Source organism: Cryptomeria japonica, chromosome 7, assembly GCF_030272615.1.
Source record: "Cryptomeria japonica chromosome 7, Sugi_1.0, whole genome shotgun sequence".
NCBI lineage: Eukaryota > Viridiplantae > Streptophyta > Pinopsida > Cupressales > Cupressaceae > Cryptomeria > Cryptomeria japonica.
In genome coordinates, this window is record NC_081411.1 from 298,838,424 (window position 1) to 298,861,517 (window position 23,094).

General features: G+C 35.7%; 1 protein-coding gene across 1 annotated transcript; it reads right to left on the reverse strand.

The window, feature by feature from the left end:
- Positions 1-13,771: 13,771 nt before the first annotated feature.
- LOC131076397 (pentatricopeptide repeat-containing protein At1g08070, chloroplastic) lies at positions 13,772-17,514 on the reverse strand. The gene has a single exon (XM_059209261.1). The coding sequence runs from the start codon at positions 17,284-17,286 to the stop codon at positions 14,758-14,760; it is 2,529 nt and encodes an 842-aa protein (XP_059065244.1). The 5' UTR covers positions 17,287-17,514; the 3' UTR covers positions 13,772-14,757.
- Positions 17,515-23,094: the final 5,580 nt, after the last annotated feature.

Below are 23,094 nucleotides of genomic sequence, written 5' to 3' on the forward strand. Positions count from 1 at the left end.
TTTGAATTTTTTTGTATTTTTCCTTATCCATGCATTGGATACCTTAGGTATAGAACTTTTTGAGATGCACATTGTTGATAGGTTCATCAAACAGGTCCCCTTCTGATGTAGATAACTGATGTGCCCCTGATCCGTAAGCAGATATGATGACAAAAGGACCTAGCCAATTTGGTTCAAACTTGCCCTTCTTTTCTCGATCATGTTGATTGCAAGGATTTTATTTTAGTACCAAGTCATCAATTTGAAATACCCTTGGTTTTACCTTGTGATTATAACTCCAGCACATGCGTTGATGATATGCTTTGAGATGATCAAAAACACGTTGTCAGCACTCATCTAGCAGTTCCAATTCTTGCAGTCTGTTTACCCGATACTCCTCATTTGGAATGAGGCCTTTTAATGATACCCTGAGTGATGGAATTTCTACCTCAACAAGTAGGATAGCCTTTGATCCATACACCAAAGAATATGGCGTAGCTCCTGTGGGTGTGTGGATACTTGTTCTATATGCCCAAAGTGCAAGATTAAGCTGGACATGCCAATCTTTGCCAGCATCATTCACTATTTCCTTGAGGATTGTTTTGTTTGAGGCATCTGCTTGGCCATTCCCTTGTGGATAATATGGTGTATAGAAACGATGCTGGATATGAAACTGTTCGCACAGTTCTTGTACATATTGATTCTTAAAAGGTCTTCCATTATGTGTGATAATAGAAATAGAAATGTCGTATCGACAAATGAGATAATTTGGGATAAAAGATGGTATTTGCTTGCCGGTAACAGTAGTCAACGAGAGGGCCTCTATCCACTTTGTGAAGTATTCAGTGGCTATGATGATAAACTTATGTCCATTTGATGAGGAAGGATGAATCTTGCCTACTAGGTCAAGTCCCCATTGACAAAAGGGCCATGATGTTGTGAATGTTTGCAACTCCTGGGCTGGCACATGTATAAGATTTCCATGAATTTGGCATTTTGGATATTTTCTAGCAAACTTATATGATTCTTTCTCCATGGTTGGCCAATAATAACCCATCCTTAAAATTTTCTTGGCGAGAGTAGGACCACTTGAATGTGTTCCACAAATACCTTCATGAAGTTCCTGCAAGGCGGTTTCAAATTTGTTACAATCAAGACACCGAAGAAGAGTACTATCAAGACCTCGGTGCTAAAGCATGTTAGTGGTTAAGGTAAAGTGGGCTACTTGTCGAATAAAGTTGTGTTTCTGGTTTCAAGATAGGTCTAATGGAAGGATATTATATTTTAAGTAGGTGTAGATCTTTCCATAGAGAGGTGAGTCGAAACCAACTAGGTGGCATATGACTTGGGATTCAGGATTGTCGTAGGCCGAAGAAAGCAATTGTTCCACCAGGAACTCATAACGATTCTTTTTGTTTGGTATTTGTAGGAGGGAGGCAATGGTTGCCATGGTGTCCGCAGCTTTGTTGTTCACCCTTGGAATCTGCTCAAATTTGATGTCCACAAAGTACTTCTTGAAATCATCCACCATGCATTTATAGGGCATCAACTTATCGTCCTTTGTTTGATAGTCATCATTAACCTGATTAATGACCAATTGGGAGTCTCCAAAGACTTTTAATTTCGCGATCTTCCATTCTATGGCCATCTTAATGCATGTGACTAGAGACTCAACAATATTATTTGTGCACGGAAACATTAATCTATAAGGTTTAGAGATGGTGTTGCCTTCTAGAGTGATAAATAGAACACCAACACCTAATACATGTTGTGTGTATGATCCATCAAAGTATAATATCTGTGGTTTTGTTGATATTGTGAGGATATCTGTATCTGGAAATTCCACATGGATTGGATGATTGTCTTGTAGGGGTGCCTCTACTAGCTGATCAGCTATAGCTTGCCCTTTGATAGCCTTTTTGTCTATGTAGTGAATGTCAAATTCACTTAGAATAATGACCCATTTAGGTAACCTTCCTATGAGAGCGGCTTTGCTGAATAGATATTTTAAAGGATCAATCTTTGCTACCAATTTGATTGTATGGGCTAGCATGTAGTGGTGAAATTTGAGAAGTGAACACCACTACCAAACAAAGCTTTTTCAATGAATGTGTAGTTAAGCTCGTATCCATTCAATGTCTTGTTGATGTAGTATATTGCCCTTTCTTTGCCTGCTAGATCTTCTTGTGCTAGTAAGGCCCCCAGTGATACTTTTGTTGTTGATATGTAGAGAATAAGTGGTTTTTCATCTATTGGTGGTACCAGGATTGGTGGATTCATTAGATATTGCTTGAGTTGATTAAATGATTCTGCACACTTGTCTTCCCATCTGAAAGGTACATTCTTATGGAGTAGATGAGTGAATGGAAGGCACTTGTTGGCTAGTTGAGAAATGAATCTTCTTATGGATTGTAGTTGTCCTTGTAGAGATCTTAATTGGTTGATATTTCTAGGAGGTGGCATCTCCATGATCACTTGTACCTTTGCGGGGTCCACCTCAATTCTTTTTTCTACGACTATGTATCTCAAAAACTTGTCAAATGTTACACCAAAGACACACTTCTTAGGATTGAGTCGTACATAGAATTGTTCCAATCTTTGAAAGATTTTATCCAGAATTTCCAGATGTCTTTCTCTTGTGAATTACTTAGCCAATAAATCATCTACATAATCTTCCATGAATGTGTGCATCATGTCATGAAATATTGTGGTCATTGCTCTTTGATAAGTTGCTCTCGCATTTTTCAAGCCAAAAGGCATGACATTCCAGCAATAAGTACCCCATGGACAAGTAAATGTGGTTTTATCTTGATCATTTGGTGTTATTTTAATTTGATTGTAGCCAGACAAACCATCCATAAGGGATAACATAGCATGTCCTGCTTTTAGATCTACAATTATGTCGATGTTGGGTAAGGGAAAGTCATCCTTCGGACAAGCCTTGTTGAGATCCCTGAAGTCTATACAAATCTTGATACTTTTATCTAGTTTAGATACTGGCACAATGTTAGAAATCCATTCCGCATAATCAATTGGTCAGATGAATCCTACATCTAGTAACTTCTTCAGCTCTGCTTTGACCAATATGGCGACATGTGGGTTCATGTTTCTCAGTTTTTGTTTGATAGGTTTAGCTCCAGGAGCTATAGATAAGTGATGCATTATTAGATCCAGATCTACCCCTGGCATATCTGCATAAGACCAATAAAAATTGATTTGCTTTTCCTTGAAGAATTTGATGAAGTTGGGCCTTTCTTGTTTTGTTAGTGATTTTGCCAAGTGTATGATTCATGTTGCTGCTTCAGTGCCAATATTGATTGATTGAGTCAACTCGATCAAAATTGGTGATCTCTCTCGATAGTGCTCAGGAAGAGTGTCAAGTCTCTCATCTTCAGGCGCCTCAAAGAGGTTTTCACAATCAGATACATCCTTTATTTTTACTTTTTTATGATCTAATACTGCCATTAAATGGTTTTCACCATCAAATCATTTTTTTATTTTTCTTTTGCAACTAAGAGACTTGGCACTCTCCTGATTGAGAACTTCGTTATGAGTGTCACTGGTGGAACATCTTTTTTGGTTTATAGAACAAAGGTATTGGACAATAGTGTCATCATCTAGGAAGATAGGTATGTTAATTTGTTCAAGTTGTTCCCAGTCTATGAGTTCGGGATGGATTAATGGTAAGGGATCGTTTGGCGGGTTAAGGTCCATAGCAGTAAGGGTCATGTTGGATACATTGTCAAAATTAGCATCATTTAGGTCAAAGTCTATGATGATACCTTCTTTAGAATCTATTTTGCTTGGGACCTGATCGTCCTCACTGGAAACATTGATATGTTGTGATCCAACTTCAACTCGTCTAGCCCCCGCATTTTGTCCATTATAGGGTATGGGTGCATATGTGTGGGTGGTATCTACCTCAATGTCATCAATGACATCAGAGAAAGTATCCCATTCATATTCTTTTGAGTCTGTCTCAAAATCACTTTCCAAGGCTATACCATAGTATCTGACAGGAATATTGTAAGGCGAGAAGAGTTCGTTGATAATTGATACAGGTTGTGTGGCTTGTATTGATTCAGGTTATGTACTTGCTTGTATTCTTTGAATTTGTTCATAAACAATTTCTCTTCTTGGAGTAGCAGGCTCTTCTTGTTGTGGTTCAGATTCATCTTCCCTGTGTGTTCTAAATGTTCCTTTTGTGACTGATTGTGTACTGGCTTGATCAGGTTATGTCATTGCTTGCACGTGATGTATCTGTTTGTAAGAAGCTTCTTCTCTTTGGATAGCAATTTCCTCTTGTTGCCTTTCATATTCCTCATCTTTTTGTTCTTTGCTAATCCTTGCAACTGCTTGATGTAGTGCGTCTTGCCATGAGTCCTCTTGGTATGTGACCTTTCTTTTCCATCAGGGATTTTGATGATGATCTCATTTTTGTTCAGGTGGAAGATGTTGATCATACCCCAGTCCTGATTTATCTTTGTTAAGTTGTGAATGGGGTTGTATTGGTTTTGTGATGCCTTCTTCATGCTTGCCAATCGAACCTATTCCTTGATATCCCATCGGTTGCATAATTTTAAATCCCATGCCATATTGTTATGTGGGAATTGTGATGTTAATAGTTGATGCTCTTATGTCTTCTTCATCTTGGTAGAGCCAATTCAAAACATCTTTGTCTTTTGTTTCATCTGTTAGGGTCCCTGCTTGAATGAACATGCCATCAAACTTTTTGATAGTTTGTGAAGATTGATGTTTGGAACTTGATGGTTGTCCAAGAGATTTTGGTGAAATTGGCATCTTTGATAGACTTAGGGATTCAAAAGAGTATTCCCCCATGCCTTTGTCTTTTAATTTCATACCTTTTTCAAAATCTATGGATAGAGTTTTGAGTTGATCCTTGTTGTTTGTTGATGTGGAAGCGAGAGCTTCCCTATTATGTGGTACAAGAACCTTCTGAACTTCTTTGAGATTATTGCAATATTGGAAAGGATTAGTGTCTGCTGTGATAGTAATTTCCCGCTCATCATATGGAAATTTCAGGCACTGATGATATGTGGATGGTACTGCTTGCATTTCATGGATCTAAGGTCAACCCAAAAGTATGTTGTAAGACAAGTCCATGTCCAAGACTTGACATAGAGTATCTTTTTGAATTGGCCCTACTTGAATGGGTGATACCACGAGCCCGTTTGATGATCTTTCCTCATCATCATATGCCTTGATTGTTATCTTTTTCTTTGGATCAATGGCCATTTCTAAGAAACCCAATGCATGGATAAGTTTTAGAGTGCAAATATTTAGACCGGCTCCTCCATCTATTAGTACTCTTTTTACTCAATGTTTGTAGACCAGGACTTCAATATGGAGTGGGGTATTATGTGGATGATTAAGAGAGACATCGTCATGTTCTAAAAATGACAGATTGTGAGGCACGGTTAAATGTCCCACCATGGCTTGGAATCGGTCAATATCCAGGTTATTTGGAACTATAGCATCCACGAGAGCCTTTTCCACAATATCCTTGTGTGCGGGTGAGATCTTGAGAAGTTCTAATATGGATATGTGAGCAGGTGTCTTCTTCAATTGGTCTATCAAGTTGTATTGAGTGTTTGGAGATGTTGTTGCTTTAGATGTGCTTCCCTTCAAGACATATTTTTGTGCGCCTATAGTTACATTGACAGGGATATATTCTTGTTTGTTTTTTATGGTAATGACGTTAATCTGATCGTCAGATGATGATATGTGATTGATAACATTGTTGTACACATGATTGATATGGGCTCCTTTGTTGTTCGAGGATGATGATGCACCTTTGTCATAATTTGGAAGTGGATTCTTAAAGGATGCATGATCATCATTGGTCTTATGACCATCTACCGTTATGCCACCATTATCGATTAGATCTTGAACCAAGTTCTTCAACCTTAGGCAATCATTTGTGCAATGTCCTTTGTTTCTATGATATTCACAATAGTGTGTGTCGTTCCACCATGGTGGTTTGATTTGAGGATCAAAATCCCTCATGTTTGGCAATGTAATGAGTTTATTTGCCAATAGTTCTTGAAATGCAGATTCAAGGGTTTGTCCTAAAGGTGCAAACTTTCGTCGATATGGTATTGGTTTTGAATTAGCGTTATTGTTATTCCCTTGGTTGATGTTTCCTTGATTGCTTGTTCCTGGATTGTTGGTTCTTTGATTGGTATTGTTTTGAACATTGGTTGGGGGAGTAACGTCGAATAGGTTCAACATGGGTTGTTTTGGTTTAACATTGTCCACCACACCATCATTAACAACATTCTTATTTCTCGTCCAAAATTTGGACTTGTCCGAGTTGTTTTAGTAATTGTTGTTATAGGTGTTGTTTGATGAGCTAACACCCTCTTTAGAGAACTTCAAAGTTCCTTTCTTGATTGAGGCTTCTTCCACTTGGATGCCATTCTTGATTAGCTTTTGGAAAGTAGGTAGACATTGCATTTTGAGTTGATAACTCATTTCGTCATTAAAGTTGTCTATGAAAATTTCCATTTTTTCCTTCTCTGGCACATCTCGTGGGTATCTTGAGACCATGCGTCTCCAGCGTTGTAAGAACACCATGAAAGTTTCAATGTTCTTTTGTTTTGTATTACAGATGTCTAGCATGGTGACCTCGTGTTGGATATTGTAGAAGTATTGTGAAATGAATTTATTTACTAACATGTCAAATGATCTGATAGGAGGTGTGAGTCTTGAAAGCCATTCCATTGTTTGTCCTCCCAAGCTTCTTGGGAATAGCCTCATCATGTAAGTGTCGTTATGGGCAAACTCAAAGCTCATAGTGCAAAATTCCCTAACGTGATCACGGGGATCACTCTTACCATTGTATTTGTCATACTTTGGTATGTTCGAGTTTGGAGGAAAAGGCACCATGTTTAACCTTCTACCAAAAGGATAAGGACAAATGTCCTCCAAAGAGTACCTTGTTGTGGACCCTTGTTGCATATCTTGCATCTATCGTTGGAGTGCTTGAAGTTGTTGGGTTATGTTGGCTAAAAAAGCATTTTCTTTGTTGAACCTTTGATGATGGGCATCACCTTGTTCACTAATGTTATCACAATTTCAGGTATCGTCTCGGTTGCTGATGTTGTCTTGATTATAGGTGTCATCTCCTCCCAAGTGCTCTTGATTTTGAGTATGGGATGTGTAGGTCCTTGCCCTTGTTCTTGGGATCCTTTCATTGGTATTCCTTAAACTTTCTATGTCAAAATCCTCAGGAATCACGACTCCTTTACTATTTAGCATGAGGAGGTATTTTACTTTATCCAATTCTATAAGCCTTTCCATGAGTTTTTGGAAAGCAGGATTCTCTTGACATTGTTTGATAAGCTCCTCAGTGATCTCCTCTTCCCCCATATGTGTGTATTCATCAAAAGGATTGGACTCCCTAAGACTCATTCTTGATTCTGGTTGTGGATCCTTTCTTTATTTTTCTGAGTTCGAGTGACAACAAGCAACAATATACCTCTAAAGTAGTGAATTCCTCTTCTCCTAGCGGGGTTCTTGGTGGAGTTGGTGGCTCAGGTCGAGCTTCATTGTAAGTGATGCAAATTCTTGGAAAGAAAGCATGATTGATCTTTCCCCCTTTGTTAAGGTGTTCGTTGAATGTTGTCTACTGTGTAAAAGCCCTACTTCTCAAAGGCTCTTCGTCAAACTCGTCAGTTTTTCCTTAAAGATACAATCGCATATGACGCAGGAAAATATGATGTGATATAAAGAGTTGACGGTTGATGTAGAGAAACTTTCTCCTCTTGATAAGTGCTTTAGGACTAGGTTGTCTTTGTTTTAAACCAGTTTATAGACAAGGATGTTTCTTCTTGATATGCTGAAGGGTGTTCATGCGAGTGATCAAAGTTTCAATTGAGAGATTGGTTGGATGAATACTTTGTTTTGATTTCTAAGTCTACTCAGTCGAATAGAGGGTTCGATATATGCCTCTATTGATATGACCAAGTGTGTCAAATGATATGATACAGTTCCCCGATATTGGAAACTAAGCTGATTTGACCAACTTTAGAAAGCTAACTGGGTATGTTGATGTTTGGATTTGTTTGATCTGAAACTCGTGATCACTAATGGATATTGTGTTGATCCAATTTCTCCTGTCTGCATTGGATTTGTCAATAGGCCCAAAATGGTATCTGAAACTGATTATGAATTTCCCAAAAGGTTGATAGATTGCTCTTTGTTTTTTAACAATTTTGGTCATGCACTAAAACAAACCTCCGATGCACTAAAAGATGACTCCAAAACGCTAAAAGGTTGATCAGATGTGCTATACTGCCCTTGAAATACGCTATCTAGTATTGTCCGACAATACAAATGTTGATTTTGCAATGTGCTAATCTATTATGCGCAAGTGCTAAGTTTTGGTTGGTATGCGCTATTTGTTGGTTGAGATGCACTACACTGATGCTCTTATGTGCTAACTATCCTGATTTTCTCAGTTTGATGATCTTGTTGAAATTTTTAAAATGATCTTTGTGTTTTTGATAGATGATCTTCTGAGAGATGACTTGAAAACACAGTAGACAGAAGCAATAACAGTTTGTCTATGCTAACAAATAGTGTCTGTTCTTTTGAGGATGTGTTCAAATCCCCGATGTTTTCACTAGTTTGGATACAAATAAGACATATCAAGTAGACTCTTTATTCAAGGGTCATTGATAATATCATAGCCCACACTCGATACTCCTTCAGCTCAAACAGCCGTGTCAGCCCCTAGAGGGCACCCATTTTTTTGTCTTTGTCTAGAAATTAACCCAAAGAGGATTGCTCATCAATTGAGTAGTTATGTTGGGAGATGTATGGTGAGTAATCTTGGGGGCAGATTCTTCCCCACCCTTGCACTATGATATTGCCAATATATGGCAACTGACTCAGCTCAAAGTTTCCACTTCTAGGGTTTGCAATAAAGGTTACGTTTGGCGCGACAAATGATAAACTCAATTAAGAGACTTCCTGACCTTTAGAACAAAGGCTTTTCACATCACAAGGATACTAGGGGAAGGTTATCAAATACACACTGCCATTGGAGGGGATTTTCACCAGCCTCCACATTTGATTATAGTGGGTTGGTAAACTTGGTGATAAAGTCATTGCCCACTTGGGTCATACCCTTCTCACTAGCCCCCTCAAGGCTTTGGGAAGGCTCTCTAAAGGTTGTATTTGCTAAATTGAAAGAAAGTTTGACAATGGTGTGTTTGGCTTTTTTATCACCCAATTAAGGGGAGAGCATATACCTAACACCTTCGAAACACGGAATACAAACTTTCCTTTTCTCCAATATCGCAATTGTTTTCTAAAATATTATCTTGGAAACGTTGTTCTAAAAGACACGTGGTTTTTTTTATCCCAAGATAGCAATGTGTGACGATAGCAAAGAAACTTTGAACAAATAAGATCCTGGTCATGAAAATAAATTCGCCAAATGAATCAACAACGATTGCAAATTTTGAAAGCTTTTTAAGATAGCAATGTGAAGTTTGTTTTAAACTCTTGCAAGAAAGGTGAGATCTTTTACCAAAAAGTAAGCAAAGAAAACTATTCCTCCTATAGGAAACTATCAGAACCTGCAACCAAACTAGTTAGCCAAGATCCAATTCTGATGGTGGGCTTCACAAGCCTAATTTTTAGCTCTGTTACAATTTTTTGCCTCTATCAACTCTATGCGCTAAATTGGGGAATAGATGTGCTAAGAAATTATGCCTACATGCTAGAAAATCAGACAGATGCACTACTCTGAGGCATGGATGCGCTAGCCTAGTGCTCCTACGTGCTAAAATATCAGAGAGGGATATGCGCTAAAAAGAAGATCAAATGCACTAAAAGATGGTTTCTATGCACTAATATGTGCCATGGAAGCGCTAAGATAAGTTATGGATGCACTAATAGAACTCTCTAACGCGCTATTCTGATATTTTGACATGATCTTTGTGTTCAACCTACAATAAAAATGATAGTAGATTTGGGGACGTGCCCCACAGTGGGTGGTGAAAATGTTTGCTAGAATATGTGGTGATCAGAATATCAACATTGAGATCAAAAGACCAACATACCAATGAGACTTTTGAGTGCAAGGATTAACTAACTTAAACTAGTTTAACTTGTCAAGATATGTCCCATTGTTCTCTATCTCATAGGATCTCTAAAGTCAATGTTTTGCTCTCAGATCATTGAGCAAATGACTTAGGAATGACAACTCCAAGAACGAGTGATATTGTGATCTACATGCATGAATGCATTTTAAGATCTATATATGTTCAAACTATGATATTAAGTTTAGGATGAAGATAATGGTATGATAAAGATATTAACAAACTATACTAACATGGATATGATATGATATGATATGAAATGTTCCTAAATGCTAAAATGCTATTCTAGCAAAGAGAGGCTAAAATGCTTGATATAATTAGACTATAATGTAGATGCATGAAACTTGGATATAGAGAATGAAGAACGTGAGCTCTATTTATAGAGGAAATAGGGCAATGGATGGTTAAGATTGAATAATCTTAAAAATGGCTAGGATTGAAAGTTATTCAATCCATGTTTACAATTTTCACCAATGAAATGGTGACAATTGTCAACAAGAGGTGGCTTGAGAGAAGATGCAAAAGGCATTAAATGCTCGAGAAGACATGAAGGTCACCTTAGGAGGTTGAGCTATGATTAGGTTAGGGTCATCCATTGGAAGGGATAAACTCTTGTGCAAGGGTTAGATGGGATAACTAGGGTCAAAGCCATGAGTGCTTGATGAGACCCTTGAGTTACATGACGGTTAAGTTAGAGAGAAAGTCTCTAACCATGAGGGAAGGTTGGATTAACCATTAATGGTTAAGAGGACTTTGGGGACAAATTTGTAAGAGTCCTTACATATTTGGGGAACTCAACAAGTTAACTTGTTGAAGAAATAAAGTCTTTATTGCATTTAGAAGACTTTCTTCCAAACTTGAGAACTGACCACCTCAAACTTAGGGAAATGATATGATTGGATGAATTAAGGCTAATTGATTAAGATTAGAGAAGTTCTAGAAGAATGCTTAGGAGGCAAGTGGCAAATGTAGGAAAGGGCAAGTGGGAGAAATAGGATTTTAATTGAAATAAAAATGTTTTATTTCAACCAAAATAGATGCAACTTGCATAAAGGCGAGTGGGGGGATTTTATAAATAAATTTGATTTATTTATATGCAAGGATCAATTTAATTAAATGTAAATTTAATTAAAAGGGAGAAAGTGGATTTAATTAAATAAAGTGATTTATTTAATTGAAGGCTAGAAAGGGGTAAGATGAATTTAATTAAATAAATCGAATAATTTATTTAATCAAATAGATGAAAATGGATAAATTAATTAAATATGATTTAATTAATAGTGGGGTGTGGTTTAAATAAATATTAAATATTTATTTAAGAAGGTGGTCAGATTTATACGTCTACATAATATTTGAGAAGCAAGAGCTAGGAAAGCTTAAAATAGAAGTAGCAAATTCTGTAAATCTCAAGTTTCCAAACTAGGTTATGAATAACACCTTATTTTGAAAATTCAATGATAATGATGGAGGTCTAGGGCATGTCAAAAAACCCAAGTTTAGCCAATGCTTAATTGTAGAAAACGATGTATAAAGTTTGCATGTGAAATACAATGGTTTGTATGTTTCCTTTGATTTTCAAGGCAATCCTTGGACTTTTTGTTAATGACTGTGTGCTAACCAAGTAAAATTAGTTTGAATTTCTACGTAGATGATTAAATTGAACTACAAATAGAGAACACCAAGTTAGTGGTCGAAGTTTACTTCCTTGGAAAGAAACCTCAAGAAGAAAGATGTTGAACTAGAGAAAAATATAAAGGACGTGAAACTCAAGACCATATCATTAGAAGATCAAGTGTCCACCATAATGTAAACAACATCCCAAGAAGGAAAGGCATGGGATGAAGATACAAAAGGAAGATGTTGCAAATTCATGTTAGGTTAACATACATTAAGATAGTGGTAGTGCAATTGAAGAGAAAAATGGTCACTTAAATAGCCACTAGAGAAAAATTGCAAAAGCAAGTTGAAGATTTGATGAAAGAACTATGTAGGCATAAATTAGTGAAAGGTTTCCTATTTGTTGATATTCCATCTCTAAAACAAACAACCTTTGTGTAATATTATGAACTAAGGAAACTTAAAAAAACACACAAAAACAAGTTGAAGATTTGAAAACAAAATTATTGTAAGCAATGGTCATTGAAGGTGTCATATATATTGAGATTGAGTAGGCCCTATTGGGTGATTTGAAGCATTTGAAGGATTAGATCAGCATGCACTATCCAATTAGTCACATCACCTCACTCTAATAACATGCAAGGATTTAAGATCTGACAATGAGATGTTCATAAGGTAAATCCCTAATGTCGTGACATGTTAGCAATATAGTAAGCCCATCTTGTTAACCTTTTCAACACCAAATTCTTTATCAACGGTAGGGCACACTCATATCTTTTCTTATAGAGATTTCTGACAACATGCTAAGCGGCAACACTCAAGGATTTAGGAGGAAAGGGTGAGGCATATTCCCAAAGAAATAGTGATGGTCATTCATCATATTATGTCAGCACCAATCCAACAACTCCCTATGAATATTATAAATAACTTATTTGTCATCAAGATCGCTAACCATTTTTTGAATGTGGAAGCATTCCAATGATGATATGGTCACCTTTGTTAGGCTGTTTGGCATACAATGAATCTTCCTAACCATATGCAATTTGTAGAGGACCAAATAGAGTAGGATTTTCGCACCGTCTCTTCATTGTATCACATTGACTTAAGAGACTTTTGCTTCACCAACATAGGCTTCATGTCTTAGCAAGCTTCAAGTAATTTATCTTGTGGGTTGCAATCTTCTTTATAAATAAGGAACATTGTGCTCATTTGTGTACATAGATTTAGCCTTGCACATATAAGCTCTAAGAGCTTTGTAGACAATCTCATTTCTCATTCTCTTTGTTCTCAAGCTCCAAAATAAGGAACTTAAGAGACTTTTCATTCACCAGCATAGGCTTCATGCCTTGGCAAGTTTCAAGGAATTTATCTTGTGGGTTGCAATCTTCTTTATAAATAGGGAGCATTGTGCTCATTTGTGTACATAGATTCAGCCTTGTACATATAACCTCTAAGAGTTTTGTAGACTATTATTTCTTCATTGGCTTTGTTCTTAGGCTCCAAAATAACCTTTGTATATATGTCTAGAAATGTTTGAATTTTCATTTTCTATGTAACTAGACTATATATTTTGAAGTATTCGATATAATAAATTGAGATACTTTTTATCCTATTTCTAAAAGTTGTCTATTGATGAATTGCTAGATACATCATTATGGTCAAACTTTAATTTGTTTTTGTAGGATATTATCTAATGTGTTGCAAAGCTTTAAGAAGGATTATGAAAATACATTTGTTTTAGCACGCACCACCTTTTAATTTTCAGTTATTTCTTTCAACATGTCTCCCCTTTTCCCTTTGTCAAATTAGGCTTAAAACTATAATAGACAAGGAGCTAATCTTGTAATCTTAGAGATTGTCTTGCAAATTTTATACATCTATGTAAACTTTCCATCGTTGATATCCTATGTGGTGCAAATCGTTTTGAAAGACAAATCTAAACATTAAGACAACTTTGAAATCAAATTTGATAAAACCCCTAATTTCACAATAACTATTTCAAAAATACTTCAAATTTTCTCATATATGAAATGTAACTTCTCTAATGTGTCGTAGAACACCCCTCCATATTTAAAAAAAAAACACATTTATGCAAGAGATATGCATTTGAGAATACCATCTAAGCATACAGTTTATTCAACGTTTGGGGAACTGGTAGCAACTACAAATGCTTCCAAGTTTTTATTGGGTAACTCTAACTACATAGTTTATAGTATCGTTAAGTAACACGTGAACTTGCTGACTACTGGTACGAATTCTATTCTTCACTCCTCTACACACAGTGTTTCAATAACATGATCAGAACAAACCTTTAGTAGTTAGCCTCATCAGGACAATTGTATATTTCGATGTTCGTGGACAGATATAAATTGCATGTAAAGATATAAATTACTTCCAAGTGGAAAAACTGACAAACACATGTAATAAGATTAATCGAGACAAAGCACCACAGAACTTGATAAAGACAATGACCAAGAGATGCTGACCTACCGCTCTTCACCGTATCCAAGCATTGGTTTGAAACTTTGATTATAATTTATAAGTCTCTCTCCCACATTCCTGCTGGCTGAGCACATTTCCATTTCCTTAAAGCACTTCACTTTTCTATTTCTCATTCTTCTGCCTTCATTTCCAGCTTTTCAGTCCAGAGCTTTGCAGGCTTTCTGAAAAAACTTTCAATGTTATGGCTCCTCCATGGTATTATAAAATGGGTTTTTAACAAATGCCCAGTATTCCATGGGGACGCATCGAGACTTGGGAAACATCCCCACAGCATCACCACCTCTGCCACCTCCGCTGGGGGCACCGCTTGCTATTACATGCTGATTGCAACCTTTAACTTTGTCTAGTTGTCCAATTATATGATGCCATATCATCAAACAAAAGCATGGTCTGGTTGTCTAAACATTCAGAAATAACACTTCTACAGAAACTGAAACTGAAGCCTGATTCCTTCTTATCATTTCAGGTTTGACCCTGTTTGCCTTCTAATAATGAAAGCCTGTGTGTATGGTTTTCTTGAATGGCATCACCAGTAATCTCCGCAAGAGCACTGTCCATCTTTGAAATGATGAAAACGATTTGCATCTCTCACGACAATTTCTCTTGAAACAATCTTGGAGATATACTTGGTTGCATTGTGGCAATCACCACACACTCGAAGGTTTTTGACAACTCTAATAGTTGTCCAAGGGGATGTGTTTAACAAGCCAAATGCAATTGCCAACTTCTCGCTATGGTGGCACAGGAGTGATTGCTTCTCCTCCTCCTCCACGTCATTCAATGCAGGTATTGTATCTGGAATGAACCCTGCCGCCTTCATCTCCCAAGATAGTTTTTCCAGCTTTTCATAGATTGCTTGTGTTTGTGGGTGTGATCTATCTCCTATACAAAAGGCATGTACAATTTTATTGACTTCAATCCAACTACAACCAGGAATCTTTTTAATTCCTCTCTCTTTCATCAATCTCCTTACCTTTTGAGCATCACTCCACCTGCCTACTTCCGCATAAATGTTTGACATAAGAACATAAGTTGCAGCATTTTTAGTATCCAACTCAAAAAGGAGCGTTGCCACAAATTCGCCTACCCTCATATTTTTGTGTGATTTACAAGGACCAAGTAAACTCATCCACACAACTACATTAGGCTTTATTGGCATTTTGATGATAAAGTTTAGGGATTCCTCAAGATAGCCAGCACGGCCAAGAAGATCAACCACACATATGTAATGATCTATAGTTACGATGATGCAATAAGAGTCGCTCATACTAGTGAAGTATTTACATCCGACATCCACAAGACCTGCATGGCTGCATGCAAATAAAACACAAATGAAGCTCACATCGTCAGGATTGACTGCAGAATGCTTCATTATTTGAAAGAGTTTGAGGGCATCCATGCTATAGCCATGCATTGCATATCCTGCAATCATTGCATTCCATGAGGCCACATGTGAATGATGTATTTTATCAAACAGTTTACGTGCCTTCTGTATGCTACCACATTTTGCATACATGTCTATCAGGGCAGTCATAACCACATCAATCAAAACTCCACTTTCAATTATTTTTTGATGTATCTCCACACCCTGTTCCAAAGCTCCAAGTTTGGCACAAGCTGGGAGGATGCTAGCAAAGGTTGATGAGTCTGGTTTTAAATCTGCCAATTGCATTTGCTTAAAAAGCTCCAATGCTCTATCAAAAAAACCATTTTGTGCATATCCAGCAAGGATTGCAGTCCATGACACCACATCTGGGTGAGACAGCTTATAAAACAATTCTTGTGCTTTCTGTAAATTGCCACATTTTGCATACATGTCTATCAGGGCAGTCAAAACCACATCAGACGAAAATTCTCTCTCAATTATTTTTTGATGGATATCCATACCCTGTTTTAAAGCTCCAAGTTTCGCACAAGCTGGGAGAATGGTGGCAAAGGTTGATAAGTCTGGCCTTAAACCCGCCAATTGCATTTTCTCAAAAGTCTCCAGGGCTTTATCGTGTAACCCATTTTGTACATATCCAGCAATGATTGCAGTCCACGAGACCACATTTGGTTGAGGTATTTTCTCGAAAATCCTTAGAGCCTCATTAAGAGCACCATTTTGTGCATATCCTGTTATCATAGCATTCCATGAAACAGCATTTCGTTGAGGCATCTTGTCAAATAATTCCCGTGCTTTCTCTATGCTCCCACATTTAGCATACATGTCCATCAAAGCAGTCACAACTACAACACCAGATAAGAATCCGTTTTCAATTATTTTCTGATGCATTTCCATACCCTGTTCCAAAGCTCCCATTTTGGCACATGATGGGAGTATGCTGGCAAAGGTTGCTGAGTTTGGTTCTACATCTGCCAACTGCATCTGTTTAAAAATATCCAATGCTATTTCAACAAACCCATTTTGTGCATGCCCAGCAATCATTGCAGTCCATGTCACCACATCTCTTTTAGGCATTTTGTCAAACAGTTCGCCTGCCTTCTGTATCCTCCTACATTTTGCATACATATCTATCAGGGTATTGGTAACACTAATATTAGATTGAAACCCACACCTTATGATTTTTCCATGGATCTGAAAACCATGTTTTACAGATGCCACATTGGCACAAACACTGACTATAATTGTGAATGTGATGTGATCAGGCGGCACACCTGTGGGTTGCATTTTGTTAAACACTCTCAATGCTTCTTGAGACAACCCATGCCTTTTATAAGCTGCAATTATCATATTCCATGAGAAGACGTCTGGTTGAGTCATCTGATCAAATACCTTGCGAGCACTCACCAAACTTCCACACTTTGCATACATGTTAATAAGTGTATTTTGTAAAAAAGTTTGTGAGGCAAATGTGAAACCCCTGCCATTGATGTGAGAGTGGATTTGCTTACCTTCTGAAAGCGAGTTCTTCGCAAAACAGACCTGCAATAAATCAAGATATGTAGAAGAGTCTACAGAATGGTTGCGTGTAGTAAGCAGAATGTGTAATGCCTCTTTTAAGCGACCCTCTCTACAGAGTACTCTCAGATTGAGAAGGGTACTAGATGGCATGGGAAATCAGTGTTGCTATTCATTCTACTACGATTGGGAAATCAGTGTTGCTATTCATTCTACTACGATTGGGAAATCAGTGTTGCTATTCATTCTACTACGATTCGTTGGCTGTGTTACCTATTCTGATTGTTAATCTTAGGATAGTGGCCTTTTTGAATTTGTCTCCTCTTATAGGGAGAGGGTTTAGTAGTTGGAAATGGTTGGAAATGGCTACAGTGTTTTGGATGCACCAATGTATAAGTTATGGTATAAATTATGGTGTATGAGGATAATCTACACATTAGTGCCTCATATTAAAAAAAATGTTGCGACTCGAGAATCTAATAGGGAGAGATGAATTAAACAAGGAAACTACCAAAATCCAAGATTACGAGTCTTTAAATAATAACTACTCTAATCTTGTTCACATGCTCTTGCATCAACTTGGGTCTTTTAGAATTATTTATAACATATCCAACCACTTCAACTGTTAATAAGCAAGGTAGGAGTTGTAGTTCCACTAAGTTGGGGTACCAAAAATAAATATTTTTTTATTTTTTTTATTAATAAATAAATTAGAACATTAGGATGCAAGGTTGAGACACCTTTTTCCAATATTATGGAATGCAAACTCATAGAAAATTTGCTCAAGAAATATAATAGAACATCGTAGTTACTTCAAAAAGGTTGGTCAAATAACATCCACCACCTATCTAAGAATTTGTTTTTTACATACTCATGCTTGCGCCAATGTACAAGGAAACGCTTATAGTTAAGAGGAATAGGTGCATTAACATTAGGATTCTTAAAAAGAGAAAATATTTTTCCTTTCTTATTATATCTTATTTCATGTCATTGTAGGAGAACTTTGTCTCCTAAAACTAATGGTAAGACTCTTTATAGGTGTTATAGGTACCTATTTACCCTATCATTGAGTCAACCTAGGTGACCAAGGGTTCTAATGTTGTACCTAAAGTTTGATATAAATTTGTCACTCTAGATTCTTTCAAAATGTGGAGTAATTATTCAATTTGGATTTTCTTTTTTAACAATTTACACTATCAAATATTTATTTTGTTTCTAGTGATTCAATAGGAAAAGTAGGAGATTGAGGGCATGTTGAGGGTTTTCTTGAGAATATGACATTTAAAATAATAAACATTCTTGTATCACAAGCTCAAAATCTTGTTTAACCAAAGTCTCATGCCTGGCATTAACATCAAAGATAGGTGCCTCAAGTAAAGTTGTTGTCTATGTGTACAAACATGGAGAAGTCATTTAGAAGAGAGATGAATGCTAGTTATTTGTACAAAATTATATCGATTAAGAAAATAAATTCATAATTGTATCTATACATTACTTATAGCTATATGGAGGCATAGATAATGCAATCACTACAACAACACGTGTATGTACTCTTTCACAAACATCAAGAGAATCCATTCAAGCCAAAAACTAAATAAATAAGGAAAAAATATTTGAGAAAATGATGAACTCGGAATTCATAACTTTATTTAGATACAATGATTAAACATACAATAAAGTACCATAGCAAAACATATCCAATGACTATTACCACCAATGTGTATGCTTGCAATTGGTCCAACACCTGCCTATTCAACATTAAATTGTGAGTTTCAAATTAAAAAATGCTATGAAAATAAATTAACAAGTAATATATTGTAATTTATTAGAAATTTACCTAACAAAGTATTGCTTGACCAAAAAACTACACAATGGAATGGTAGAGGATGTGCCATGCCGTATGTAACCCAAAAATATAATAATTACACAATTTGGTATTTTTTTATTTGTGATGAATTTATACACGTGATTCTATAATTCTACATAAATAAAGCAACTTGTAACTTCATATGAAATTAAATGCAGGTCAATACATAGATTTTCTCTAGTAAGTATTTTATTTATACCATCCCCTCTAGTCTAAAAGAATGTGGTGGTTGATACCTACTAGGATCCTCCTCAACCCTTATACCTCCAATACAAAATAAACCCTACTGAATTATTAGATGGGAATGATTTGAGGTAAAGAAGGGCCCTCATCATCAAAAACCCTCCTTAATATCAATCTAAGATGTTAGTGATATGGTGTACCTGGGATCCTATTAGAATGATCATACTTTGGAGGATTTGAACCTTCATTATCTCATTCACCATTTATAGAAATGTCACATGGTGGACCAATTTTGCACAATACATCTGTGAGGTTAGTTTGTTACATGACAAGACCCTTGTGTTGATTCTCTCCCTCTATCTTAAAACTCTTTGTGGTCAAAAGAGTTAGTGACTCATATAGTACAAAATCAATAAATTATCCTCAAGAAGTATACCGAGACTTCATAATTATTGCAAAGATCTTGATCGAATAGCATCAACTACCTATCTTAGAATTATTTTTTTTATGGAGATTCATGATTGAGCCAATGTATATGGAATATTTTACATTTAAGAGGAAGAGGTGCATTAGTTCTATGATTCATAAAAAGAAAACATGTTTTGTCCTTTATTATTTCATTTTGTTTCGCACCGTCATAAGATAACTTTAAAAAATAAAATTGACAATAAGTCTCTCTATAGATGGTTTGTGTACCTTTTTTCCCATCACTAAGTCAATCTAGATGACAAATGTTTTAACATGGTAGCTAAAGTTTCATGGCAAGGGCTTGTCACTCTAGAGTATTTGAAAATATAAAGTAAATCTTCAATCTAAGCTTTGTTTTATATAATTTTTACTTACATCTTTTTTTTTCTTTTCTTCTTGGAGGGTTAATACAAAGAGTGGGAGGAGATTGAGGGATTTGTTGAGGATTTTCTTGAAGATTTTGTCAAAGGTTTGAACCTGTATTTGCTCTTCATGTTCTTCACTTTACATGAGTGGATGATTAGAGTAGATAGTTTGATAAATAAGAACAAATGAGAAATGATTTAAAAAAAACATGCAAACATGAATTTAAATACAAACCGTTGATAATGAAAATGTTAAAGTTTTATCTCTTTTAGTTGATGACATGATTGGTTGATGAATTGACACATCAAATTGTGAATCAACAAACACAATGGAGGATAATTTAGTAAAGTGTGGGCATGTTTTCTCACTAGTCATGATTTGGGAAATACAAAATCAAATTGGGGATTCTTAGCTCTATTTTGTTATTTCATTTTACATCAAAATAATGCACTTGTGTTATACTACACTCAAAAAATAATACATTTGTGTGATCATATGAACATATTATGACTCAAATATATTTGAATCATGACATGATAGCATTATTAGCTAGTATGGTTATTTTATTTGTAAAACACTTTAAAATTATATTTTGGCAATATTTTTTACCCCCATCTTTGTGCACTTACCCACAAACAAAATGTTCTTTAGAGTGCATTGATGTGTAGTAAAAGAAGTGCAAGTAAATACAAATGATGAAGACTTTGAGAGAGTACCAAGTGAAGAAGATGTGGCCATATTGGAGGAAGAAAGAACAAAAGAATAATGATGAGGTGTCAATGAAGCCAATAAATGTGAAAAGAATAAAAATGGTTAGTAAGAGAAACAAGAAGAGAGTGAATAACTTCAAACACATGGAGAAGAACACACATAACAAGAGTGAATATGAATAGAACAAGAGTGAATATGAATTGGTGGAGGTTGACTTATATAAATGACAAAAAATTACATGAGGATGTAGAGGTAAGATGAGTAGAGCTAGATAGAGGGGGAGGGCTTTGGGCCTAAAAAGTGGTTGAAAATCTAGAAAAAAATTAAGAGAAGTTTTTGAGATACTTCACATGGTGATAGAGTATGGCCTATTCAAGTAGCCAACCATCCAATTCATCTTTATGAGCACTATTGTCACAAATTCTTACCTATGTTGTATGATATAGGTGCAACTTTAGAATAGTGCGATCTTATATCACCCTTATATAATTTGGTGCTTCTCAAACACATTAGACAGATAAAGTAAGTTCCCTCTATGATCAAAGTGTTGGCATACTTATCATTTATGTCCCATTGAACAAAATCTCAAGATTGATGATGGCCACAGTCTTTCGTTGTATTGAAGTTGGTTGCATGTATATGTGGGTTCAGACCAATATTAATAATGTTAACAACAACACAAATATTAAACGTACTATGAAATGATGTTATATGTACCTTCGATATGATTATAGTCATCTTCAAAGACAATGGATTGATTGCATATGTTTGACTCTGCATAATCTTTGGTTGAGATTGGATTGCATATGTTGTTTGGTATTCTTTCTCACATTCCTATGTATTATCATCTGATTCAGACTTAAGAAATAATATTGAAATCAAGAATTTCAAACTATATATTTGACTTGACTTTCAAACTTTGTATGGATGGCAAAGTTATTAAAAAGTTTGGTTATATAACTAAACATAACAAATTGATGAGTTGTAACTTAGTTACAACTAATTCTTGCCAACCGTATGACTGAAAGGATCTTCCAGACTTCTTTATGATGACCACAAATAAAATCAAACAATATCATTTATGATGTAAGAAAGGCTAGATAGTTTATGAGTTGGTTATCAGTTACAACCAACTTGGATGGGTTTGTAACTATCTACTAACTACTCATTGGATGGAAATAAAGAAGGTTCATCTATATGCTAAAGTGGATAGGGAAGAGAGTGTTGTTGTTGATAAAGAATATATTTTGTGAACGAATTGATTAAAAAAGTTATGTTTGGAAGATGATGTTAGATATGATGTACAATGTTGTGGCTAGTAACAGTTATTGTTGAAGTTCATGCAACAAGAATAAGGGTAACTTCATTCATAGTAACTTGATGAGTATATTGTAGTTGTATTTCTTTGGTGAATATGTTTTAAGAGACTTATGTGAAATGGTTTCAAATTATTCTGGATAACACTTGGTTGCAAATAAAAATTGTTGTGGAGTAAAAGTAATAACATGTTGCCATTTTATTGATCATTTAAATTATGAGTTTGTGTTGATATGGGTGCAAACAATTTTCAAATTATAAAGAACTTGCTTTGCAATATACTGATGTTGTCAAGTGCAAAGATATTCAAGAATATCTTATGGGATTAATTTTCAAATTGTAATAATTTGGTTATGTCCATTCAATTCTATAAATACAATGATTGAGATCATAAAAACAAATAAGATATTTGATTCTTATATGTAAATGCTTTAAGGATCTTGAGTTGGTGCTCAGTTTTTTATGTTGAGATTTGTGTAGGGAATTGGTGCTATCAAAGGGGATTTGGTGATTCCTTGGGATTGGTGTCCTAAAAGTTTGTAAACTTTTTAACTGTGAAGCTGGATTTAGGATAGAGATTCTAGCAACATTTCACACCATGGTTTTTCCATCTTGAGTTTCCACGTAATCTCCTCTAATTTCACTTTGGTGCTTTCATTTCAAAATTAAGTTTATAAGCTTTTCAAAAGAGTTAATTGGATAAGAGTTGAATTTTTATTTACTATTGATTTATGTCTCAGTAGTAAACCTCTGTGTTCTACAAATAAAACACATTAGACAAATAAAGTGAACCCTCTATGATCAAAGCTCATGTTGAGTACACATAAAGGTGAGAGGTCATCACATGGAAGCAATGGGTTATCAAATGAAAATGAGAATTGTCAAATAAAAAACAAAGAGTCATCATATAGAATTGAAGAGTCAACTCAAATGCAAAGAGACAAAACTATGAAGAGTCAATCTAAGTGTTGAATACACAAGAATTCAAAGAGCCAAATTAAATTTGAATCAATCAAATGTGAAGAGACAAGAAATAAAACACATTGAAA